The sequence below is a fragment of the Pseudophryne corroboree genome, chromosome 4 (genome assembly GCF_028390025.1).
Source record: "Pseudophryne corroboree isolate aPseCor3 chromosome 4, aPseCor3.hap2, whole genome shotgun sequence".
NCBI lineage: Eukaryota > Metazoa > Chordata > Amphibia > Anura > Myobatrachidae > Pseudophryne > Pseudophryne corroboree.
In genome coordinates this window covers 738,070,026-738,097,308 of record NC_086447.1, presented here as the reverse complement: position 1 = coordinate 738,097,308, position 27,283 = coordinate 738,070,026, and the positions used below count along the sequence as shown (strand labels likewise).

General features: G+C 44.9%; 1 protein-coding gene across 1 annotated transcript in view; it reads left to right on the top strand.

Annotated features, from left to right (window-relative positions):
- Nucleotides 1–26,831, top strand: part of TTL (tubulin tyrosine ligase) — a 63,625-nt gene extending 36,794 nt beyond the window's left edge. Inside the window, exons 4-7 of the mRNA XM_063918105.1 lie at nucleotides 5,915–6,050; nucleotides 13,559–13,828; nucleotides 15,899–16,042; nucleotides 25,800–26,831. Coding sequence (XP_063774175.1) covers nucleotides 5,915–6,050; nucleotides 13,559–13,828; nucleotides 15,899–16,042; nucleotides 25,800–25,914 — 665 coding nt within the window. The 3' untranslated portion in view covers nucleotides 25,915–26,831. The remainder of the gene's footprint in view (nucleotides 1–5,914; nucleotides 6,051–13,558; nucleotides 13,829–15,898; nucleotides 16,043–25,799) is intronic.
- The last annotated feature ends 452 nt before the right edge of the window (nucleotides 26,832–27,283 follow it).

Sequence of the window (27,283 nt, the reverse complement as noted above, 5' to 3'; positions counted from 1 at the left end):
CCCAGCCATGGATGGGTCCCGGAGCCGCGCCGCCGGCCCCCTTACAGATGCTGAAGCAAGAAGAGGTCCATAAATCGGCGGCAGAAGACTTTCCTGTCTTCATAAGGTAGCGCACAGCACTGCAGCTGTGCGCCATTGCTCTCAGCACACTTCACACTCCGGTCACTGAGGGTGCAGGACGCTGGGGGGGGCGTCCTGGGAAGCAATGAATTTACCTTAGTTGGCGAAAAATACATCACATATAGCTCCTGGGCTATATGGATGTATTTAACCCCTGCCAGTTTTCCAGTAAAAAGCGGGAGAAGAGCCCGCCGTGAAGGGGGCGGGGCCTATCTCCTCAGCACACAGCGCCATTTTTCCCACACAGCTCCGCTGGTAGGAAGGCTCCCAGAATCTCCCCTGCATCCTGCAACTACAGAAACAGGGTAAAAAAGAGAGGGGGGCACTTATTTGGCAAAATAACAGATATAAGCAGCTATAAGGGATAGACACTTATTGTAAGGTTGTCCCTATACATATATAGCGCTCTGGTGTGTGCTGGCAAACTCTCCCTCTGTCTCCCCAAAGGGCTAAGTGGGTCCTGTCCTCTATCAGAGCATTCCCTGTGTGTGTGCTGGGTGTCGGTACGTGTGTGTCGACATGTATGAGGAGGAAAATGATGTGGAGGCGGAGCAGAGTGTCTGTAACAGTGATGTCACCCCCTAGGGGGTCGACACCTGAGTGGATGTACTGTTGAAAATTACGTGACAGTGTCAGCTCTATATAAAAAAACAGTGGTTGACATGAGACAGCCGGCTACTCAGCTTGTGCCTGTCCAGACGTCTCATAGGCCGTCAGGCAGATGGCAGATACAGACGCCGACACGGATACTGACTCCTGTGTCGACGGTGAAGAGACAACCGTGATTTCCAGTAGGGCCACACGTTACATGATTGAGACAATGGAAAATGTTTTATACATTTCTGATAATACGAGTACCACCAAAAAAGGGGTATTATGTTCGGTGAGGGAAAAACTACCTGTAGTTTTCCTGAATCTGAGAAATAAAATGTGTGATGATGCGTGGGTTTCCCCCCGATAACAATTAATAATTTCTTAAAAAGTATTGGCTGCATACCCTTTCCCGCCAGAGGTTAGGATGCATTGGGAAACACCCCCTAGGGGGGATAAGGCGCTCACACGCTTGTAAGAACAAGGGCTCTACCCTCTCATGAGATGGCCGCCCTTAAGGATCCTGCTGATAGAAAGCAGGAGGGTATCCAAAAAAAGGTATTTACACACATACTGGTGTTATACTGCGACCAGCTATCGCCTCAGCCTGGAGGTGCAGTGCTGGGTTGGCATGGTCGGATTCCCTGACTGGAAATATTGATATCCTAGATAAGGATAGTATATTATTGCCTATAGAGCATTTAAAAGATGCATTTCAATATATACATGATGCACAGCGGAATAATTGCCGACTGGCATCAAGTATAAGTGCGTTGTCCAATTCTACCAGTAAAATGGTCAGGTGATGCGGATTCCAAACGTCATTTGGAAGTATTGCCTTTGAAAGGGGACATTTGGGGTCGGTCTTTTAGACCTGGTGGCCACGGCAACAGCTGGGAAATCCACGTTTGTACCCCAGGTCGCCTCTCAAAATAAGACGCCGTATTATCAGGCGCAGTCCTTTGTTGGCAAGCGGACAAAAGGTTCCTCTTTTCTGCTCGTGACAGAGGGAGAGGAAAAAGGCTGCAGAGATCAGCCAGTTCCCAGGAACAGAAACCCTTTCCAGCCTCTGCCAAGCCCTCAGTATGACGCTAGGGCTTTACAAGCTCAGGCACGGTGGGGGCCCGTTCTCAATGAATTTCAGTGCGCAGTGGGCTCACTCGCAAGTAGACCCCTGGATCCTTCAGGTAATATCTCAGGGGTACATATTGGAATTCGAGACGTCTCCCCCTCGCCGTTTCCAAAAGTCGACTTTACCGACGTCTCCCTCTGACAGGGAGGCAGTTTTGGAAGCCATTCACAAGCTGTATTCCCAGCAGGTGATAATCAAGGTACCCCTCCTGCAACAGGGAACGGGGTATTATTCCACACTATTGTGGTACCGAAGCCAGACGGCTCGGTGAGACCGATTCTAAAATCTAAAATCTTTGAACACTTACATACAGAGGTTCAAATTCAAGATTGAGTCACTCAGAGCAGTGATTGCGAACCTGGAAGAAGGGGACTACATGATGTCTCGGGACATCAAGGATGCTTACCTTCATGTCAAAATTTACCCTTCTCCCCAAGGGTACCTCAGGTTTATGGTACAGAACTGTCACTATCAGTTCAGACGCTGCCGTAGGGATGGTCCACGGCACCCCGGGTCTTTACCAAGGTAATGGCCGAAATGATGATGTTCCTTCGAAGGAAGGGAATTTTAGTTATCCCTTACTTGGACGATTCCCTGATAAGGGTAAGATCCAGGGAACAGTTGGAGGTCGGTGTAGCACTATCTCAGATAGTGTTGCGGCAGCACGATTGGATTCTCAATATTCCAAAATCGCAGCTGGTTCCGTCGACGTGTCTTCTGTTCCTAGGGATGATCCTGGACACAGTCCAGAAAAAGGTGTTTCTCCCGGAGGAGAAAGCCAGGGAGTTATCCGAGCTAGTCAGGAACCTCCTCAAACCGAGCCAAGTCTCAGTGCATCAATGCACAAGGGTTCTGGGTAAAATGGGGGCTTCCTACGAAGCAATCCCATTCGGCAGATTCCACGCAAGAACTTTCCAGTGGGACCTGCTGGACAAATGGTCCGGGTCGCATCTTCAGATGCATCAGCGGATAACCCTGTCACCAAGGACAAGGGTGTCCCTCCTGTGGTGGTTGCAGAGTGCTCATCTTCTAGAGGGCCGCAGATTCGGCATTCAGGACTGGGTCCTGGTAACCACGGATGCCAGCCTGCGAGGCTGGGGAGCAGTCACACAGGGAAGGAATATCCAGGACTTATGGTCAAGCCTGGAGACATCACTTCACATAAATATCCTGAAGCTAAGGGACATTTACAATGCTCTAAGCTTAGCAAGACCTTTGCTTCAAGGACAGCCGGTGTTGATCCAGTCGGACAACATCACGGCAGTCACCCACGTAAACAGACAGGGTGGCACAAGAAGCAGAAGGGCAATGACAGAAGCTGCAAGGATTCTTCGCTGGGCGGAAAATCATGGGATAGCACTGTCAGCAGTATTCATTCCGGGAGCGGACAACTGGGAAGCAGACTTCCTCAGCACGACCTCCACCCGGGGAGAGTGGGGACTTCACCCAGAAGTCTTCCACAGGATTATAAACCGTTGGGAAAAACTCGACAGGTATTGCGCCAGGTCCAGGGACCCTCAGGCAATAGCTGTAGACGCTCTGGTAACACCGTGGGTGTACCAGTCAGGGTATGTGTTTCCTCCTCTGCCTCTCATACCCAAGGTACTGAGATTGATAAGATGGTGAGGAGTAAGCACTATATTCGTGGCTCCGGATTGGCCAAGAAGGACTTGGTAACCGGAACTTCAAGAGATGCTCACGGAGGATCCGTGGCCTCTACCTCTAAGAAGGGACCTGCTCCAGCAAGGACCCTGTCTGTTCCAAGACTTACCGCGGCTGCGTTTGACAGCATGGCGGTTGAACGCCGGATCCTGAAGGAAAAAGGGCATTCCGGATGAAGTCATCCCTATCCTGATCAAAGCCAGGAAGGATGTAACCGCAAAAACATTATCACCGCAATTGGCGAAAATATGTTGCGTGGTGCGAGGCCAGTAAGGCCCGACGGTGGAAATTCGACTGGGTCGATTCCTACATTTCCTGCAAACAGGAGTGTCTATGGGCCTGAAATTGGGGTCCATTAAGGTTCAAATTTCGGCCCTGTCAATTTTCTTCCAAAAAGAACTAGCTTCAGTCCCTGAAGTTCAGACGTTTGTAAAAGGGGTACTGCATATACAGCCTCCTTTTGTGCCTCCAGTGGCACTTGGGATCTCAATGTAGTTTTTTTTTTTGGATTCCAAAAGTCACATTGGTTTGAACCACTTAAATCTGTGGAGTTAAAATATCTCACATGGAAAGTGGTCATGCTGTTGGCCCTGGCCGGGGCCAGGCGCGTGTCAGAATTGGCGGCTTTATCCTGTAAAAGCCCTTATCTGATTTTCCATTCGGACAGGGCGGAATTGAGGACTCGTCCTCAATTTCTCCCTAAGGTGTTTTCAGCTTTTCACTTAAACCAACCTATTGTGGTGCCTGCGGCTACTAGGGACTTGGAGGATTCCAAGTTGCTGGACGTAGTCAGGGCCCTGAAAATATATGTTTCCAGGACGGCTGGAGTCAGAAAATCTGACTCGCTGTTTATCCTGTATGCACCCAACAAGCTGGGTGCTCCTGCTTTTAAGCAGACGATTGCTCGTTGGATTTGCAGTACAATTCAGCTTGCACATTCTGTGGCAGGCCTGCCACAGCCAAAATCTGTAAAAGCCCATTCCACACGGAAAGTGGGCTCATCTTGGGCGGCTGCCCGAGGGGTCTCGGCTTTACAACTTTGCCGAGCAGCTACTTGGTCAGGGGAAACACGTTTGCTAAATTCTACAAATTTGATACCCTGGCTGAGGAGGACCTGGAGTTCTCTCATTCGGTGCTGCAGAGTCATCCGCACTCTCCCGCCCGTTTGGGAGCTTTGGTATAATCCCCATGGTCCTTTCGGAGTCCCCAGCATCCACTAGGACGTTAGAGAAAATAAGAATTTACTTACCGATAATTCTATTTCTCATAGTCCGTAGTGGATGCTGGGCGCCCATCCCAAGTGCGGATTGTCTGCATTACTTGTACATAGTTATTGTTACAAAAATCGGGTTATTGTTGTTGTGAGCCATCTTTTCAGAGGCTCCTTCTGTTATCATGCTGTTAACTGGGTTCAGATCACAAGTTGTACGGTGTGATTGGTGTGGCTGGTAATGAGTCTTACCCGGGATTCAAAATCCTTCCTTATTGTGTACGCTCGTCCGGGCACAGTATCCTAACTGAGGCTTGGAGGAGGGTCATGGGGGGAGGAGCCAGTGCACACCAGCTAGTCCTAAAGCTTTTACTTTGTGCCCAGTCTCCTGCGGAGCCGCTATTCCCCATGGTCCTTTCGGAGTCCCCAGCATCCACTACGGACTATGAGAAATAGAATTATCGGTAAGTAAATTCTTATTTTGGGGATCTACTGTAAAACTCTGCACCTTCTATGTGTATAACATTCCCGATAGCATAGGGCGCATCTTCCAGGCCTGATTCAGAGTTAGGAGCAAATTCAAAAAAGGAGCAAACAATTTTCAGTTTGCACCTTGGCAAAACCATGTTGCACAACTTGCACTGCAGGTGGGGATGATTTAAAATGTGCCGAAAAATGTGTAGCTGGGAAGGCGTGTGTCTTAGTGTTTGCCTAAATTTCAGTGCAAAAGCAAAGGTGGCCAGTATATGAAAAAAAAATCAATGTGCACCCCTTGTACTGTCAAATGGCTTGTTTCAGGAGCAAACTGCTCCTTGCTTGTTTCTTTTTTTACATTTATTTTTAACTCGATTCAGGCCCAGTGCTGGAGCAGGGCTTAGTGCCATACTGAACGTGTGATGTCATGATGTGACACAGAGGGGCATGTCTGCCAACTCCAGGAAGTAGAGCACCCTAGAACGCTCTGGGTAGCACTACAGGTTGCATGTCTGGACCTACAGGCTGCTGCCAGCCCCTCCAGGCAGCCTGCACATTAAATGCAGGTTCTGTTTGGAAACGATGGTTCCATCCTGCCAATGACATAGCTCGCCCACCCGTTTTTGCCTCTGATCAGACCCTATGTTGTTTATATGAAAAAAAGAAGATTATATGAAATAAAAGGTGTTCTAGCATTCATTTTATTTCCTATTGCTCTCTTTCAGGGGAAGGGATTCTTATATCTTCTGATGCCACTGAGCTCCTGGACTTCATAGACAATCAAGGCCAAGTTCATGTCATTCAGAAATACTTAGAAAACCCCTTGTTACTGGAACCTGGACACCGCAAGTTTGATATCAGGTGAGGATTTTTTTGTGGCTGATACCTGATGTTTAAGTGTCAAGTCACTCCCCAGGACACCAACGCCAGGATCCCGAGCGATTGAACACCTGACAGTCTGCATGCCGATAAACAGGGACTACTAGTGGGAATAGAACCTGTGGCAAGCACAGCGAGCCACCGAGCCCGCAAGGGGCTTTGTTGCGCTCGCCCCCCGCCAGCGGCAGTCTGCTGCTGGGAACCCGGGGTCGGTATGCTGACCGCCAGTTCCCCAGCACTGGTCTCCCAGCTCCAACCCGTTCAGTGTTTTGGAGTTCTGAACCCCCAAGCTTAAGTGTTGTTGGTTGGCTATGCTGCAGTCCTGTTAGGCGAGTGCTCGAATGAGCGCGAGACAAGATAAACTCCTAGGGAGTGTGAGATGAGTGCTTTCACTCAGGGAAGGTTAGGGTTAATGGTTAGGAAGTGTCAGCCAGTTAGGTTTTCTGGGGGGGTGTTTTTGGTGGGTTGTCAGGCATTTTGTGAGTGGTACTAAATAGGGTCTGCCTCTTTTACCTGCATTCCCCGCCCTCCCACCCCAAAAACTTTTTATTTTCTTTGCCGGTTGGGTTTGTCCTCGATGCAGCGGGAAAGAATGGCAGTCCAGTGGCTATTGTGCTGCTTTATTGGAGGTGCGCTCTCTCTTTCAATACATTCAGCTAGTCTGACTTACCCTACTGCGGGTCAAAGGCATTGGCTGCCTGGCCAGCTCTTTATCGGTGTATTGATGGGAGAGTTGGAGCCTCGACTGGTTTGTTAGTAGCGGCCATTTGGCCTAGTTCAGTGCATGTCGTGGACATCAGATCAGTGTAAGTTGCAACGTCACTGAGCAACTGGACGTTCTTTCTTTCTGCCACCATACTTAATACAGGTTGAGTATCCCTTATCCAAAATTCAAAATCCCACACTTTTGGGTCCCCTACTGAGATAATGACATATATATTATATATTATATATTATGTATGTATGTGTGTGTGTGTGTGTGTGTGTGTGTGTGTGTTTGTATATATGTATATATGTATATATATATATATATAGTTAGACTTGCAGAAGTGTGGCACTCGGCTTGATGAATAGACAATAAACCAGTCAGGTCTTACAACGTTTCAGTGCTTTTATTGCACTATCGTCAGGATACAAAACAAATGAAAATGTTACATACCTTTATACACCTACACCCAGAGTGAATTCGCGCCAGCAGGTCAGTCTGAACCTCCCACTCGCGTCCAATACATATTACATCATCACGTTAGTGACACCCATCACCATAACAACAGAAAACAAATAATCTCATCACGGCCTCTGAAAAAAGTATCTGTATATTTCAAGAGCAACAAATCTTAAAAGCAACTGAAACTCAGATATTCATTTAACCCCTTGGGTGACAATACATCCAAGCGGTAAATCCATTCCGTTTCCCGTTGCAATAATAATCGATTACGATCACCTCCTCTCAGAGGCTTTTGTACAAAATCAATCATCCTGTATTTAATACTCGCAACACTGTGGTTAAATTCGGCAAAGTGCCTGGCTACAGGTTGGTCAGATTTACTCTTGCTAGCTAGAGCAGCTCTAATAGCCGACCGGTGCACAGACATTCGGTCCTTAAATCTGCCCTGTGTCTTACCTATATAGGAAAGACCACAGGGACAGATAATCTGGTACACCACATACGTTGAATTACATGTCAGGTGGTGTTTAATGCGATATTCTTTACCTGTATGTGGGTGACAGAAGACATCACCAGGTATAAGATACCCGCAAGTAGTACAACCACATTTGAAGCAGCCAAAGCTTTTAGTAGACATAAAGTGTGATGGTTTCTCCTTAATGGCACTAATGTCGGCATGTACTAATAGGTCTCTTAAATTGCGACCCCTCGTGAAACAAGGCATGGGATTCATATTGTGAAAAGGTAATTGTCGGTCAGACTTAATAACATGCCAATGTTTTTTAATTACTGTATTAACCTTTCTCGATTGGATGTTAAATTGATTAATTACTGGAAATCGTGTCATATCATTATTTTTAATCTCAGATTTATCCAATAATCGTGCTCTATCCAGCATCATCACTTTCACGCTGGTTTTTACTAAATCTTGTCTGGAATAACCTCTTGCAACAAGTTTCTCAATTAAAGACTCTATCTGTGCTCTAGCAATGGAGCTGTTAGAATTAATTCTCCAAATCCTTAGCATCTGAGAGTAAGGTAATGATTTTTTCAAGCTAGGAGGATGGCAACTAGTGTATTGAAGAAGTGTATTGCGATCAGTTGTTTTTGTATGTACTGATGTCACAAACTTATGAGCATTAATCATAATGTCCACATCAAGAAAATCAATTTTCTCTTGACTCATTCTGATGGTGAATTTAATTGGACATTGACTATTATTGTTAGTTTCAATTAAATCAACAAATGATGACTCAGTACCCCTCCAAACAATAAATAAATCATCTATAAACCGTTTATACAAAACAATATTGGATGAAATATCTAAATCAGAAAAAAAGATTTTTTGTTCTATATTAAACATAAAGATATTAGCTATCATCGGAGCAACAGCAGAGCCCATTGAGCATCCGCTCAACTGAATGTAAAACTTGTTATCAAATAAAAAATAATTTTTTTTCAACACAAATTCCAATAAATGAATACAAAATTCCACAAAACCCTCAGAATACATGCCACTGGAGACCAAGAACTCATTAACCATCTGTAAACAAGCCTCTTGAGGAATCACGGTATAAAGGCTAACAACATCAGCGCAAATCATCCAAGCTCCTTCAGGTAATTCCTGTAAGGAAATCAGTTCATTCAAGAACATCGTGGTGTCCAATAGAAAGTTCTTATGTTTTTTAACCAGCGGTTGAAGTATTGCGTCCAGATATACAGAAGCAGGTTGTGATAGCGAACCCCGTGCCGACACGATCGGCCGACCAGGAGGGGGAGTTAATCCCTTATGTATTTTTGGGAGGGTATAAAGGAGGGGAGTCAAAGGGTACTTAGGAAACAAAGAATCGGCTAATTTTTGATTAATTATATTATTATCAACCGCCCTTTTAAGAATCAATCCCAATTCTTTTTGAAAAATATTAACAGGGTCAAAAGGTAACTCTCTGTAGGTGTTGGTATCACTTAACTGGCGCAAGATTTCCTTACGGTAATCCTGCAAATCCTGTAATACAATAGACCCACCTTTATCGGCGGGTCTAATAATAAGATTTTTATTATCAGTCAAGGTTTTAATAGCTAATTTTTCACCCGGAGATAAATTAGGATGAACCACACCTGTGTCAGAAGTAACCATGCTAATCTCTTTGTCTACCAATCGCATGTACGTTTTTAGGCTAGGGTTATTTGTATTAGGGTCAAAACTCGATTTAGGCAATATTTTTTTCAGCTGTTCTGGTATAGGATCAGGTTGTGTATCACTAACGGGAAGCACTGATCTATTAAAAAATTCTTTAATTTTTAATTTCCTAAATAACTGGTGCTTTTCTTGCTGCCATCTAAAGTCATCAAAATATGTGGTAGGGATAAATGATAGACCTCTATTTAATAATGATTGTTCTGTTCTAGAGAGGTCATAGGAGGAAAGATTAAATATTATTTCCTCCTGGTTGCCGGAGGTTTCTTTCCAAGGGCCCCTTCTTTTATTTTGGCCACCCCTCCTTGTTGCTTTACATTTTTTGCTTTGATTTTTGCCCGGGTTTGTGTCCCTAAAGGGGCTGAACCTGGTTGAGAAAAATCAGAATCACTGTTGGTAGTATAATCTTGAGAAGAAGAATCACCAAATCTAGGGTTACGTCTAAAAAATGGACGTTTGTTCATAGTCCCCCTATTGCCAGAAATCCACTGATACACTGTGTGTTGTTCGTAATCTAATTGAACCTTGGAAAATTTTTCTTTTTTGAATTTCAATAGATCTCTACGGTACATGGCAACTTGGTTTTCTAATTTACTCAGCCAGATGACTTTAGATGGCAGCAAGAAAAGCACCAGTTATTTAGGAAATTAAAAATTAAAGAATTTTTTAATAGATCAGTGCTTCCCGTTAGTGATACACAACCTGATCCTATACCAGAACAGCTGAAAAAAATATTGCCTAAATCGAGTTTTGACCCTAATACAAATAACCCTAGCCTAAAAACGTACATGCGATTGGTAGACAAAGAGATTAGCATGGTTACTTCTGACACAGGTGTGGTTCATCCTAATTTATCTCCGGGTGAAAAATTAGCTATTAAAACCTTGACTGATAATAAAAATCTTATTATTAGACCCGCCGATAAAGGTGGGTCTATTGTATTACAGGATTTGCAGGATTACCGTAAGGAAATCTTGCGCCAGTTAAGTGATACCAACACCTACAGAGAGTTACCTTTTGACCCTGTTAATATTTTTCAAAAAGAATTGGGATTGATTCTTAAAAGGGCGGTTGATAATAATATAATTAATCAAAAATTAGCCGATTCTTTGTTTCCTAAGTACCCTTTGACTCCCCTCCTTTATACCCTCCCAAAAATACATAAGGGATTAACTCCCCCTCCTGGTCGGCCGATCGTGTCGGCACGGGGTTCGCTATCACAACCTGCTTCTGTATATCTGGACGCAATACTTCAACCGCTGGTTAAAAAACATAAGAACTTTCTATTGGACACCACGATGTTCTTGAATGAACTGATTTCCTTACAGGAATTACCTGAAGGAGCTTGGATGATTTGCGCTGATGTTGTTAGCCTTTATACCGTGATTCCTCAAGAGGCTTGTTTACAGATGGTTAATGAGTTCTTGGTCTCCAGTGGCATGTATTCTGAGGGTTTTGTGGAATTTTGTATTCATTTATTGGAATTTGTGTTGAAAAAAAATTATTTTTTATTTGATAACAAGTTTTACATTCAGTTGAGCGGATGCTCAATGGGCTCTGCTGTTGCTCCGATGATAGCTAATATCTTTATGTTTAATATAGAACAAAAAATCTTTTTTTCTGATTTAGATATTTCATCCAATATTGTTTTGTATAAACGGTTTATAGATGATTTATTTATTGTTTGGAGGGGTACTGAGTCATCATTTGTTGATTTAATTGAAACTAACAATAATAGTCAATGTCCAATTAAATTCACCATCAGAATGAGTCAAGAGAAAATTGATTTTCTTGATGTGGACATTATGATTAATGCTCATAAGTTTGTGACATCAGTACATACAAAAACAACTGATCGCAATACACTTCTTCAATACACTAGTTGCCATCCTCCTAGCTTGAAAAAATCATTACCTTACTCTCAGATGCTAAGGATTTGGAGAATTAATTCTAACAGCTCCATTGCTAGAGCACAGATAGAGTCTTTAATTGAGAAACTTGTTGCAAGAGGTTATTCCAGACAAGATTTAGTAAAAACCAGCGTGAAAGTGATGATGCTGGATAGAGCACGATTATTGGATAAATCTGAGATTAAAAATAATGATATGACACGATTTCCAGTAATTAATCAATTTAACATCCAATCGAGAAAGGTTAATACAGTAATTAAAAAACATTGGCATGTTATTAAGTCTGACCGACAATTACCTTTTCACAATATGAATCCCATGCCTTGTTTCACGAGGGGTCGCAATTTAAGAGACCTATTAGTACATGCCGACATTAGTGCCATTAAGGAGAAACCATCACACTTTATGTCTACTAAAAGCTTTGGCTGCTTCAAATGTGGTTGTACTACTTGCGGGTATCTTATACCTGGTGATGTCTTCTGTCACCCACATACAGGTAAAGAATATCGCATTAAACACCACCTGACATGTAATTCAACGTATGTGGTGTACCAGATTATCTGTCCCTGTGGTCTTTCCTATATAGGTAAGACACAGGGCAGATTTAAGGACCGAATGTCTGTGCACCGGTCGGCTATTAGAGCTGCTCTAGCTAGCAAGAGTAAATCTGACCAACCTGTAGCCAGGCACTTTGCCGAATTTAACCACAGTGTTGCGAGTATTAAATACAGGATGATTGATTTTGTACAAAAGCCTCTGAGAGGAGGTGATCGTAATCGATTATTATTGCAACGGGAAACGGAATGGATTTACCGCTTGGATGTATTGTCACCCAAGGGGTTAAATGAATATCTGAGTTTCAGTTGCTTTTAAGATTTGTTGCTCTTGAAATATACAGATACTTTTTTCAGAGGCCGTGATGAGATTATTTGTTTTCTGTTGTTATGGTGATGGGTGTCACTAACGTGATGATGTAATATGTATTGGACGCGAGTGGGAGGTTCAGACTGACCTGCTGGCGCGAATTCACTCTGGGTGTAGGTGTATAAAGGTATGTAACATTTTCATTTGTTTTGTATCCTGACGATAGTGCAATAAAAGCACTGAAACGTTGTAAGACCTGACTGGTTTATTGTCTATTCATCAAGCCGAGTGCCACACTTCTGCAAGTCTATATTTATACTTTCGGTATATGTGGAGGCACCGGCGCAGTCATTTGAAATTTGCGTGGAGTGCCGGTCTGAAACTGCTATATATATAGTTAGATATATATGTGTAATAGATTTCTTAAATAATAAAAAGTTTGACCGATTTTAATGGCATTCTTTTCTGTTGTCAGTGTCGTTATTTTAGATAAGTTTAGAGTTGTATGGTTAAAGGGTTTTTATTGGGGGTAAGCATGTGGGAGACACTCAGCCTCACATCTGCCGATAGAGGGTTTATGTCCTGTGACCAACCATGATTTATAAGGACTTCTGTTTTATCAGGGTTCAGTCGCAGCCAATTGGCACTTATCCACTCCTAGCGCTCAGCTAGTCAGCCATTTAGGTTTGTTATCGGGTTATACAGCTGTGTATCCACTGCATAGCAGTGGCAGACCAGGCCATGACGTCTGATTATTTCACCCAGTGGTATCATGTATACTGCAAGAAGCGTGGGAGAAAATATAAATATAATATTTACTGTGAAGTTTCAATGTCAATGCCTTTCATATTTATATTTTAACGTTCTCAGATGCGCTTAGACACTTCCACCCTCTGTTTATTCTAGAAGCAATATGACTAGTAAAGATTCTACCCTTAAGAAGTTCAGTAAATATTGTAACTACAGATGTGCTCTCTTACATCTGTGCTCCGTGTGCTACAAGTCATCTTACACATAACGCGTGAGTGCCGTGTGACTTGGTAGCACTGAGCGTCTTTTTTTGTGCGTTTTATTCCGCAAAAATGTTGTAGATGCAAAGTGATGTAATAGGACACACAAGCAGCTTCTGCTGATTAAAATAATATGCAGCGTGTGGCTGTATCTGCATACAAAATGCTAAGCTACAGTGTTTTTCCTTTAAAACATTTTGGATGGATGGGTGGATATATGGGCACATATCTTGCAAATAGCTAACTGTAAATTGAGTTAGAAAAATATTTTTTTATGTTTAATGTGGAACAGTGAAAGACTTTTAGCATCTTTTATATTGTTTGTTCTTGGTGTCTTCTAGGAGCTGGGTCCTTGTGGACAATCAGTACAACATCTACCTGTATCGAGAGGGTGTGCTAAGAACGTCATCTGATCCTTACAATGACTCTGATTTCCAGGACATGACCAGCCACTTAACCAATCATTGTATTCAGAAGGAACATTCTAAAAACTATGGTCGATACGAGGACGGGAACGAGATGTTCTTTGAAGAATTCAATCAATACCTTATGACCTCTCTTAACATTAATCTAGAAAACAGCATCCTTTGGCAGATAAAGCAAATAATAAGGTACCATTTTCTATCTGCAAATCGTTTTTGACAGTCTGGGTCTGATTCAGAGGTGAACAAAACAGCACAGCAGCCGTGTCTTTGGATATGCTAATGCTTCAGGAGGCATCTTGTGTTAAAAGACACAGACTGCCAGCATCTTAGATCCAATGCCTGCGTCCAAAGACACAGCATCAAATCACCATCAGTTGCATCATCAGCCATCTGTGTAACCCTAAGAATGGAGGCGGGTAAATCTGTGTCGGAAGATGCAGTTACTGACCCCGGCACTCCCACAAAACAGAGATGACACGCCTCCTCTTTGTGAAACGCGTCATGTCTCCTCCCCCAAGTGGCGACCAGGGTTACAGTGATATTACAGCCGTGGAGCATGTGTGTAGAGCTGTCTATCTCCAGATCCCGGCACCTCTTCATCAGCAGCTGGATATGCACCTGGTTTACTAATAGTGATCAGTGTGTACTTGCACTTGCCCTATACTAGGTAAAAAAGTAAAAGAATGCATCTCCTAACACAGTGATGACCATAGAACGCACATCGGTGAAATATCAACCATCTACCCCTTTGGCTCATGCAGCATGTGTGCTGCAGTAAAGAGTCATTGTAATTGCGTACGGGATCACAGTCGCAAGCTGTGACACACTCCACAGTGGTCGTGACACATCTGTGTTTGAGTTGCCACTCTCCCTTTACCTCCCACAAACACTCCCTGTCAATCACCTTATGAATAAATCCTCACTGCAACCGCCGTCACAACACCTTCGCGTCACATGCGCAGTGTGACTTATATGCATGTGCAGTGGGGAAAAAAATAACTCCGCTGCATACAAAAATCTGCATTGTAGGAACAAGAGTGCAAGTGCATCTTTTGGAGCGTGGGGCTCCTTGAATTGCTCTGGCTGGGCAACTAAATTTATTTTGAACACCTATATCACCCTGTGTTTCTTTTTATTTATGTAGCATTTTTCACACTTCTTTTACACTGGTAACAGTAATCAGCTAACCTCACTTTCTAACACTCTGACACCTTACTGCTGTCCTCTTTCTTACACTCAGCAGCCTCTTTTCACTTGCCTAACACTGATTTCTCACTTCTTTCCCTTATTTGTGTGATGCCGTGGAGTTGTATGGCTGGGGTGGTTTGGGGGTGCTCTGCGCCCCAGAGGCAAAACCCCTATAATGTTAGGGACCTGTCCGATGAGGTCACCGTGAAGTAGGTGGGCAGGCTTATATATTGACCAATTTATGCCAAGAACCTCAGATATTATGGTTGTTATAATTTAATGGTGTATGGTGCACCTGCACTTTTGTTCCTATATGGTAGCACTAAGGTGGTCATTCAGAGTTGATCGCAGCCAGCAACGTTTTGCTGCTGCTGCGATCAACTAGTCCACGTCTATGGGGGAGTATATTTTAGCTTTGCAGGGCTGCGATCGCTTGTGCCGCCCTGCTAAGCTAAGAAAATTTAATGCAGAACAAGACTAGCCCTGGACATACTTACCCTGTGCGACGATCTCAGCGATACTGGGGACGGCTTTGACGTCAGACATCCGCCCTCCGTTCTCCTGGACACGCCTGCGTTTTCTTCACCACTCCTCGAAAACGGCATGCAATGGTCTGGTGATGCCCAGGAACGCCTTCTTTCTGTCAATCTTCTTGCATTCGCCTCTGCGACAGCTTTCTTCGTTGTCCGCGATGTAACCCGGCGACCCCTGTCGCCGGGAAACGATGTGCGCGCAGTGCGAGCGCCGCACATGCGCATTCCAGACCCGTTCGCACCTCAGCGACAAACTGCTGCGTGCGAATGGGTCGGAATGACCCCCTAAGTCTCAGCAAGGTAGCACATCTCATTATGAGAAGCTAGGGTGTGCAGTCCAGGCCCACCCTCTCCACAAAATCAGCATTGTATCCATCTCTAAATCAGGCACAAGCTAAATCCAACTTGACACCATTGATCACAATGATGACTTTCTTTCATTACTAGGCAGACTGTTCTGGTAGAGATATACTGTATAAAACTATATTGTGTAATCGTATACATCTAAAGCATCCGTAACTCTTATTCCATTCAGGACCAGCCTGACTTGTATAGAACCGGCAATCAGCACTAAGTATCTGCCCTACCAGAGTTTCCAGCTGTTTGGCTTTGACTTCATGGTGGATGAAGATTTGAAGGTTTGGCTGATTGAAGTGAATGGGGCCCCAGCCTGTGCACAGTAAGACATTTTGTGGCTCCGTTTTGTTTAATGCGTGTTTTCCTATGTGTTTTTTACATTTTGTGAATATTTCTAAATAACCTACCACTGTTGGTTAGTAATGGACGTAACTTAAGCTGGGTATACACTAGACGATTATTCTATCGTTGTGGCCAGTGCCGACGGATCGGAACGACACATCATTAAAATCATCTAGTGTGTACCCACTAGATTGTTAATGGTGCGTGCTCCCGCAGGTCACTAGCAATGTCCCTCGTCAGCTGTACATGCAGCTCAATCTGGGGAAATTGCTAGCGGTGCCATGATGCTGAATACTGCTGAATGCAGCATGGCCCTGCTCCTCCCCCTGCCGCTGCTCAGTCGGTGCCGACATCAGGTCTCGTCGCCACCAATATCGAAGGGAACACACATTGGGGGGTCATTCCGAGTAGTACGCTCGCTAGCTGCTTTTAGCAGCATTGCACACGCTAGGCTGCCGCCCTCTGGGAGTGTATCTTAGCTTAGCAGAATTGCGAACGAAAGAGTAGCAGAATTGCGTCACAAACACGCCCTGCGTTCGGCCAGCCACTCCCCCGTTTCTCCAGACACTCCCGCATTTTATCCTGGCACGCCTGCGTTTTTCCGCACACTACCAGAAAACGGTCAGTTTCCGCCCAGAAACACCCACTTTCTGTCAATCACACTCCGATCACTTCAATGATGAAAATTCTTCGTTCGGACGTGAGTAAATCTACTAAGTTTTGTGCTAAAATACTTAGCGCATGCGCGCTGCGTACCATGCGCATGCGCATTTTTGCCTTAATCGCTCCGTTGCGAAAATCGGCAACGAGCGAACAACTCGGAATGACCCCCATTGTTTAATGTGTAACCGGCTTTAGATTTGAAGGTTAAAATTACACATGGAGCAAGTTACCTAAATTTAGAACCAGTACCCGGCCGGGTGTTCGATGGCCGCCCGTACACACTGAGTGATATGACCGCTCATGTCGCTCAGTGACGTCTTGTAGCAGCCGGCCGTGCATGCAGCTCCTGGACGACAGTCCAGATAGAGCATGCGTGCAATGCCGACAGCGACGATCGTTGCCGACCCGCAGGGCAGCGCATCGATCGTTGCTGGCGGCATACACACTTGCCGAGAAAATGAGCGACGTCGCTCAGGAAGGGGGAAAATGAGCGACGTCACTCATTTTCTCGGCAAGTGTGAATGGGCCTTAACACTACACAATACTACATATACCTACTACAGTCCTTCATTAAAGATGCTTAGCATACAACACAGAAATACCTGCATGTTTTATTAGTCTAATCACAGTTACAACGTTTCCCCAAAACATGTGAGTTTGTTCATTACATATAGAAACACAATTGAAATGAATAGACAGTTGGCATGAATGCAGCTTCCAAAGGATCCCTCCCATCATTTTCTGATTTCTTATAAATGGAGGGAGCCCCTGGTGCTACCCTCACCAGCAGCCAATCTCATCACAGCCATGTAAGAAGCCTCTTGTGCTACCCACATGGCTGCTATTGACACAATGGGGTAAATTTACTAAGATGGGAGTTTTATTTAAGATGGGATGTTGCCCATAGCAACCAATCAGATTCCAGGTATTATCTTCTAGAAGGTGCTATATAAATGAGAAGTAGAATCTGATTGGTTGTTATGGACAACATCCTATCTTAAATAGAACTGCCATCTTAGTAAATTTACCCCAATGGGTCTATTCCTTTTTCTCTAGCATCCATAAGGGATATTTGGGAATCTGGTACGATAGGGTATAGACGGGGTCCAAAGGAGCCGGTGCACTTTAAATGTCTTCACTGGGTGTGCTGGCTCCTCCCCTCTATGCCCCCTCCCACAGGCAGTTTAGAAAAAAGTGCCCTCAGGAGAGGATGGACATCTCTGCAGCTCCAGAGAGTTTTCTTCAATTTCTTTTAAACTTTTATTATTTTCGGTATGCTGTTTGGGCAACTACATACCTGCACCGTGGGAGTTGGGGGGGGGGGGGGGCAGTCATCGGCCTTGCGAGGTGCAAAGCCGCATTCCAGCTGCAGGACCACCGTCCTGAGAGGTTGTTTGTTCAGCTGTCACAATCGCAGAACGCCGCACACCCCTAACACTAGCCTGAAGGTGACATCTGTGGTGAGTACAAACCGGGGGCCCCACTAGGGGGTTCCAAGATTCAAAGTGTGACTGAACGTGGGTGCGGCATACGGGACCCTCCTGGGGGTCCCGCTAGAGCCCCCCGTGTAGACTGGCTTATATTAACTTGAACTAGCACTTGTGCAATGTTTTTAAGCCACAAAGGAGACTTGGCCAGTATAAATATCATTATAGTTACGGCGCCATTGGAGGGGGCGGAGCTAACTCAGAGCAGGACCAGAGGCATTTTGGAGCCTTCCTCTGCTTAATGCAGCCACGGACAGCACACGCAGCACTTTGTGCCTCACGAGACACGCTGAAAATCTGGTGCAGGGTGTAGCAAAGGGGGAGAGCCGCTATTGTACAGTCTGTGTCCTCTGCAGGACAGAATTTACTGGTATTTACTGTGTTATAGTTAGCTGTCAGCCTCACTGGGGCAGTGCAGCTAGGGGTGTGCTGGTGTGTGTGTGTGTGTGTGTGTGTGTGTGTGTGTGTGTGTGTGTGTCTCTCTCTCCCCCTCTCTGTCTCCTCTCACGTACAGTAAGGGCAGGCTTGCAATACAGTATATTACTGTGTATGTTATTGTGCTTACTGTGAAACATGGTTAAACACAAGCTGTACAGTGTATGCCACACCAGTGTGTCTCTATTGTCATCTGATTCTGTTTCTTGTGAACAATGCAGCCAATCTTCACAACTCAGTGAAGGGGCTGGGGGAAAGGGTCCAGAGCCCCACTGGTTAGGGTCTCTTAAAACTATGATGTCTGATATGTCATCCCAGCTCACTGCTAATGTACAGAAAACGCAGCTACTACAATAAGCTGTTGCAGACTTAGCTGCTAGAGCAGATGTTCCACAGCTTCCCCTCCCCCTCTCTCATGCAGGTCCACAAAAGCATGGTTTACCTGCTCTACTCTCTGATACAGATGAGGATATACAGGAGGATGGGGAAGACTTGGATCTCGTTAGTGGGGATTCAGATTCTGCTCAGGGTATTGAACCCCTAATTTTGGCTATACGGGACGTGTTGAAACTCCCTCTAGAAGACGTTGCGTCACAGCAGTCATTTTTATTTACACAAAACAAGCCTAATGTCACTATATAGTAAATATTTGGTAGGCGCTTGACAACAGGAACAATTAATTAAAAGTAAACATTTTATTCCACATATACAAAACAATTAAACAACACACAGTTAATATCTTTGAATTAATAATCAGATAGTAGTACTATTCTGAAAATGTTACAATGTAATTAATTCCTAAAATATCCCTGGAGTTAATAATTTGAATAAAAAGGCAAATGAAGTAGATACATATAGTTACCACCGTTTTTTTTTTTGGCAGGCGGAGACTCAGTATTAGTTCAGTCAATCTAAACACCAAGAATATGTGTAAAGGTGGTATATATTCTCTTCCAGGCTTGTGTAATATAGCAGCCGCTGAAACCAGCCGTTTGATGAACATGGTGGCAGCTGACATACAGGTTTTATTCCTACCTACCTGCACAGCGCCAACAAACCTTTATATTGTTTAGTGTTTATATCTAATGTCACTTTACCTGATTCGGCAGAGTTAGATGACCTATTCAAGTTAGCCTGGAAAAATCCAGACAAAAAAACTCCAAAAATTTTTAGTGCACTTTCCCATTTGCTCCCGGATGGCAGGAAGTTTTGTGAGGAACCCCCAGGGGTTGACGTATCAGTCTCTCAACTGTCTAAAAAGGCGGTGCTGCCTGCCCCGGGCTCCTTTACCATAAAGGATCCTGGGGACCGGAAAATACAGACTATGCTAAAATCTATTTACATTGCTGCAGATGTATCGCAGAGGCCAGTCATAGCTGGATGCTCCATGCCATTCATACGTGGGCTACTCAGATTCAGGAGGGCCTTTCACTATGGTAACTCTCCTCAAGCACATTCAGGACACTACACGCGTTCTGTGTGACTCGCTCAAGGAGTTGGGAAATATTAATGCTAGGAATTCTGCCATGGCAGTGGCGGCGCGCAGGGCTTTGTGGTTGCGTCAGTGGATTGCGGACGCAGAATTAAAGCGCAGTGTGGATCCCTCCCCTTTTGGGGGGAATGGCTTTTTGGGGTTGAGTTGTATACGTGTATTTCCAAAGTTACAGCTGGGAAATCCACGTTTCTCCCCTCTGGGGCCCCGCCGGCGAGACGCTCCTACGCGGGGCCGTCTGTGCAGTCCTTTCGGTCTAACAGAGTTTGATCTAAGGCCAGAGGTGCCTCAAATGCAAATAGAGGCACCAGAGGTAAGTCAAGAAGAAACCTGCAAGCACCAGCTCTCAGGAAAAGACCACCAGTTCTGCTTCCACTAAGACCTCAGCATGACAGTGCCCGCCCACCCCGAGGGGATCTCTAGGTGTGAGCTTGGCTGCGTCACTTCAGCCGCGTCTGGAAGGCTTCCTGCCAGGATACCTGGGTCAGGGATCTTATTTCTCAGGGCTACAAGCTGGAGTTCGATGGTGCTCCTCCCCAGCGATTTTTCAAATCAAGCTTATCAGCTTTGAAGGATATGCAGGTTACGTTACAACAGGCCATCCAAAAGTTGGTCCAGTCTCACGTCATTTTTCCAGTACCAATACCACAACGAGGCAAGGGTTATTACTCCAACCGGTTTGTGGTACCAAAACCAGATGGGACCGTAAGGCCCATTTTCAATCTAAAGTCCTTGAATCCTTACCTGAAGGTTTTCAAGTTCAAAATGGAATCCTTGTAAGCAGTGATTGCGAGCCTGGAGGAACAGGAATTCATGGTCTCCTTGAATTTCAGGATGCGTACCTTCATATTCCGATTTGGCCACCTCATCAAGCATACCTGAGGTTTGCCCTGCTGGACAATCACTACCAGTTCCTGGCCCTGCCCTTCGGCCTGTCCACAGTTCCGAGGGTATTCACAAAGGTGATGGCGGAGATGATGTTCCAACTCTGGGTCCAGGGGGTCAATGTTGTCCCTTACCTGGTTGATCTTCTGATAAAAGCAAGATCCAGGGAGCTTTTATTGCTCCATATCGATCGCACTATCCACCTGTCACACCATGGGTGGATCCTCAATTTACAGAAGTCCCACCTGGAACCAACTCAGAGGCTCCTGTTCCTGGGGATGTTGCTGGAAACTGTGGCCCAGAAGGTGTTCTTACCAGAGGACAAGGCGAGAACACTTCAGGAGATGGTCCGCATGGTGCTCCGACCTACTCGAGTGTCCATCCATCTTTGCATAAGATTGTTGGGAAAGATGGTCGCCTCATACGAGGCGATCCAATATGGAAGGTTCCACGCCAGAACATTTCAGTTGGATCTCCTGAGCAAGTGGTCCGGATCACATCTACAGATGCACCGGATGATTCGGCTGTCACCTCAGGCCAGGCTTTCCCTCCTGTGGTGGCTGCAGTCCTCCAATCTACTGGAGGGCCAGAGTTTCAGGATTGGACCCTTCTCACGATGGATGCGAGTCTAAGAGGATGGGGAGTTGTCACCCATTGGGCACAGTTCCAGGGCAGGTGGTCAGCCCACGAAAGCCTCCTTCTGATCAACATTCTGGAACTTCGGGCGATCTACAGTGCTCTGCTTCAGGCCTCTCCTCTGCTCAGGGACCACGCGATCCAAGTACAGTTGGACGCCACAGCAGTTGCGTACATCAATCGGCAAGGAGGTACAAAAAGCAGAGTCTGCATGCGAGAGTTGTCAAAAATACTCCTCTGGGCAGAAAAATGCAAGAGCAATGTCGGCAATCTTCATTCCGGGTGTGGACAACTGGGAAGCGGATTTCCAAAGTCGTCACGATCTCCACCCGGGGGAGTGGGGACTCCTCCAGCAGATGTTCCAGCAGGTCGTCAACCGGTGGGGCTACCTGCAAACAGACATGATGGCTTCTTGACTCAACAAGAAGCTTCACTGGTATTGCCCACGAACCAGGGACTCTCAGGCGAGGGCAGTGGATGCACTGACGTCGCCTTGGCCCTACTGGCTGGTCTACCTGTTTTCTCCGATTCCGTTGCTCCCAAGGGTGCTCAAGTGAATCAGGAATCAAGGAGTCCAGGCAATTCTGATTGCCCCGGATTGGCCTTGGAGGGCGTGGTACGCGGATCTTTGGGACATGTCCATCGAAGACCCTTGGCCTCTCCCACTAAGAAGAAATCTTCAACAGGGACCGTTCGTCCACCTGGACTTATGGCATCTTCGTTTGATGGCATGGAGGTTGAGCGGAACATCCTAGCTCACAAGGGCCTTTCCAAAAAGGTTATTGCTACCATGGTTCAGGCCAGGAAACCTGTGACGTCAAAACGCTATCATCATATCTGGAGAAGATATGTCTCTTGATGCGAGAAATGCACGTTTCCGCCTGCGGAGTTCAACTTAAGACGTTTCCTACGTTTCCTGCAGGCTGGTGTGGATAAGGGCTTACGCCTGGGTTCCATCAAGGTCCAGATTTCGGCCCTCAATTTTCTTCCAGAAGAAATTGGCAGTATTGCCAGAAGTTCAGAACTTCTTGCAAGGGGTGCTTCACATCCACCCTCCTTTTGTGCCGCCTACGGCACCCTGGGATTTGAATGTGGTGTTGGAATTTCTACAATCATCCTGGTTTGAACCTCTGATGACGGTTGAAGACAAGTACCTCACATGGAAGACTGTGATGTTACTGGCCCTGGCTTCTGCTAGACGTGTCTCAGAATTGGGGGCCTTATCGTGTAAGAGTCTCTACTTGGTCTTTTACGAGGACAGAGCGGACCTCCGTACCAGACAGCAGTTCCTGCTGAAGGTTGTCTCCGCGTTCCACCTGAATCAACCTATTGTGGTTCCGTCAAGTTCTGGCTCTTCTGCTCCCCTGGAGACGTTAGATCAGTGATGGCTAACCTTGACACTCCAGCTGTTGTTGTACTACACATCCCAGCATGCCCTGCATCAGTGTTAGCATGGCCAAATAATAAAACTGTAACAGGGCATGCTGGGATATGTAGTTCAACAACAGCTGGAGTGTCAAGGTTAGCCATCACTGCGTTAGATGCTGTGCGAGCTTTGAAGATCTATGTCAAGCGAACGTCTCAGATCAGAAAGACGGATTCTTTGTTCGTGCTCTATGCTCTATACGCAGAAAAAAGGGTTGTCCAGCCTTGGCTATATAGTTCTGAGGCTGGATGAGGAATTTGGAAGCGGGCACTGCTTGAATTTTTCTTTCTTTCTATTTATTCATTCAAATGGTCCATTCATTTCAATGGGGTTTCCACTTATTTCATACATACTGCAAACCCTATTCAAATAAGTATATAAATGAATGGAAACTTTCCGTACCTCTTGCTAACTTGCGTACATGAGATGCACATACAGTATCAACCATGTAGATTTATATCCATTGCGTTTACACATGCAGTTTGCACTTGCATCTTTTAAGTAAGAAAAACACTAGTGGGTAAGGGGCTTTACAAATACAAAAGTGAAAGTATTTCTAAAAATTACCTATTTTCTGAAACCCTTAAGGGGGGTACACACTAGAGAGATGTGTGCTGAGCGATTTATTACAGACCGCTCAGAACACGTCTCTCCCCCGCTCAGCACAGCGCGATATGTGTGCTCCACTTCACACAGCGCTGAAGTGAGCAACCTGCTAGATTGAGCCTGCATGCAGGCTCAATCTAGCACCTGTGATAGCGATGTGCGGGGCCGCGCATCTCTATCGCTGGGGGGCATACACATGGAGAGATCTGTGCCTAACTTCTAAGCAATCTAGTCAGATTGCTTCGATTTTTAAGCACGGATCTCTCCATGTGTACCACCCTTTACGGTATATCCTGTTCCTCTGTGTGATAAAAATATGAACTTCTTTAGCAAATGGTGACAGTATTTGATCCAGCATACGGTATATGTAAACCTGAAAAATTAAAGTTTAGGTATGGAATCGAAAATCCAAACTGCTTGAGACTTAGGAGCTGATTCAGAGTGGCGAGTAGAACAAACTGGAAGAGATTTAGAGTTGGAAGGGGCGTGTCCTAATTCAATTCAAGAGTGCAGTGTAAAAATGAAAGGAGTCCAGTATTTGTGGGCTATATGAAAACCAGCCAGTATTGAAGCTGCTTTTGCATATAGCCCATTATATGTATTTTACCCCTTTGGTGTGTCCAGGTGCAAAGTTGGTCCTATTATTTATTTAATTTATTTATTTATGTATTTACTTACAGTTTCTTATATAGCGCAGCATATTCTGTTGAGCTTTACAATTGGAATCAACAGTGATAAGACAAACTGGGTAATAACAGACAGACATAGAGGTAGGAAGGCCCTGCTCGCAAGCTTACAATCTATATGGAAATAGGAAGGATACACAAGGATAGGCTCTATCTATATCATATCAGTCACCAGATTGCATAGACAGTCCTGATGGGATGTAATTAGATATGCATGCTTCTGAAGGTTATGTGGGCTGTTCAGGAATTTGATAGGCTCGCCTGAATAGGTGAGTTTTCAGGGAACACTTGAAAGTTTGGAGACTAGAGGAGAGTCTTATTGTGGCGTGGGAGGGCATTCCATAGGGTGGGTGCTGCCAGGAGAAAGTCCTGCAATTGTGAATGGGAGCGAGTGATCCATGCAGTTGAGAGACGCAGATCTTCTGCAGAGCGGAGAGGTCGAGTTTGGAGATATTTTGAGATAAGCAAAGAGATATATGTTGGTGTAGTTTGGTTAATAGCTTTACATGAGAAGTATTTTATATTGAATACAGTAGAATATGGGCAACCAGTGGAGGGACTGACAGAGAGGATAAGCAGACGTGAATGTCTTGATAGGAAGATTAGCCTTGCAACTGCATTCAAAATGGGTTGTAGTGGTGAGAGTCTTTTCTCATTGTTCCCAATTCTGAATCTGTCCCTTATTTTGTCTCTTAAATAGATTAATTTACATTAAAACATGACCCTGTCTTTCCCTACATTGTCCCTAGCATAGTGACTGTGGACCTAATGTAGAGTTGGAAGCAGTTTCTATGTCAGACGCAGTGGAACATCAAAGCCGCACTGTGCACACGCTGTGAATGATTAGTGTTTGCAGACGCACAGAGGATTTATTCACAAAGTGACTGCCAGCGTTTGGAGGAGATAATGGGGAGTGGCTAGTCAGTGCTTTGTCAGTCACTGCAACTTAATCCGCAGCTGGAGAGGCCTTGCTCTGAGACAGCTTAGGGCAGGCATGTCCAAACTGCGGCCCTCCAGCTGTTGAGAAACTACACATCCCAGCATGCCCTGACACAGCTTTAGCATTCTCTGACAGCAAAACTGTGTCAGGGCATGCTGGGATATGTAGTTTCACAACAGCTGGAGGGCCGCAATTTGGACATGTCTGGCTTAGGGTTTCCCACAGGTCCGATTGTCTATCCGATGTTCCTGATCTTTCTGCTTATGTACTTGGCAGTGGGTGTATCTGTGCACAAGACGGAGGCTGAGTCATCAGCATATTTCCGCAAGTCCACTGCAAATGAAATCGCCGCTGCGTATGCAACTTCAGGCACCTTTGAACCATGCCCTGTATAAGATAACTTTCATATATTATTAAGTATTAAAATATTGAAGATACCTTTTGACAGACTTCTCAGAATCTTTTCGGTTTACTGTTACAGGAAGCTGTATGCTGAACTGTGTCAAGGTATTGTGGATTTAGCGATCTCCAGTGTCTTTCCACTCGGCAACACTGAACAGCAGGAGACCCAGGACAATATATTCATCAAGCTTTGAAGATTCTGCGTTATCTACATCCACAAGCACTGCTGTCCCATATTTATTGGTAGAGATTCAACTCGACGTTCTCACCCAGTATCACGCCAAACGGATGCAATAGAGAACTTGTCTGGAAGAGGATACAGTGAACTTGTTGGTAAAATCTCCAGGAAGAGCTGAAGTATCTGCACAGTACTGTACCTAGCTTCTATGCTTTTGCAAGCCAAACTTTTTTTTTTTTTTTTACAACTTATTTTTAACTTTCCATTGAATGAAGGATGCAGATTTAGTTTAAGCTTGAGTTTTTTTTATGGAAGTATAGAGCACCAATACCCTCCTGTATGTGAATTTAGGGACTTTGTTTTCGTCTATAAGAAGTAAAGACCACAAGAAAGTATCATTTGTGACTCCAGTCTTCACGTGGGGTTTATGGAATGGAAACTGTCTTGCAACAATTTAGTGCCTTAGCTTCTCACTTTTTTTATTTCTTGTCCTAGGTTTTATTTTACTTTCTTTGGGTTGGATAGGTGGGAGGCATATTTGGATGATGGTTCCTATAGAACAGTCGCATTGTGTCTTACAGTGTGTTTGATTGAATTGAATGTATTTTATTTGTGTATATTTATTTCAATAACAAATTGTCCAGGCCAGTTCCCTTATTAAAGGGAAATATACCGTATTGATAAATTGGTCTGAGTTACTTATTTTTTATTTACTTTTTGGGCACGTGTCATTCAGCACCGAGAATCCCATTGCTTTCCCTATTTATACAATTACTATTATGAGGGGCAGTGGCCATACTGCTTCTCCTTGCTGCGCTAAAATAAACTATATGTGCTGCAACAGTGCCCTCCGTAGCCAGTCTCATGCAAAATGCAGAGTATTTCATAGCTTTACAAAGTAGTAACTTTTCAATAAACCACCTATTACACATGCCTGTACCCTTGTTTTTATTTGTTGCTAGTTGATGTGCCCGGTTTGAAGGGCGGTAGTTGCACCTCGCCAGCGCTGCCGTACATGCCGAGGGCCTCATCCTTCCGCTGGAGGGCATGGCAGTAGTGGCACTTGTGGCTCATGGTCCCCAGGGCCACAGTGCTGTCTGGGGCAGATGTATTAAGCCTGGAGAAGCGAAAAGTGGAAGGTGATAACGCATCAGCTAATCAGCTCCTAACTATCATTTTTGAAACCTGTTATGATTGGCTGGTGCATTATCACCTTCCACTTATCACCTCTTTATCACTTCTCCGGGCTTAATACATCTGCCCCAATTGTCTCATAAGCCACATCTGGATCATACGCCATGCCTGAGCGATTCTTGACCTAGTCCAAAAGTTAAGTCCTTTGTAGCGTCTGCTCGAGATGTGGACCCGCAGAGCAGTTCAATATA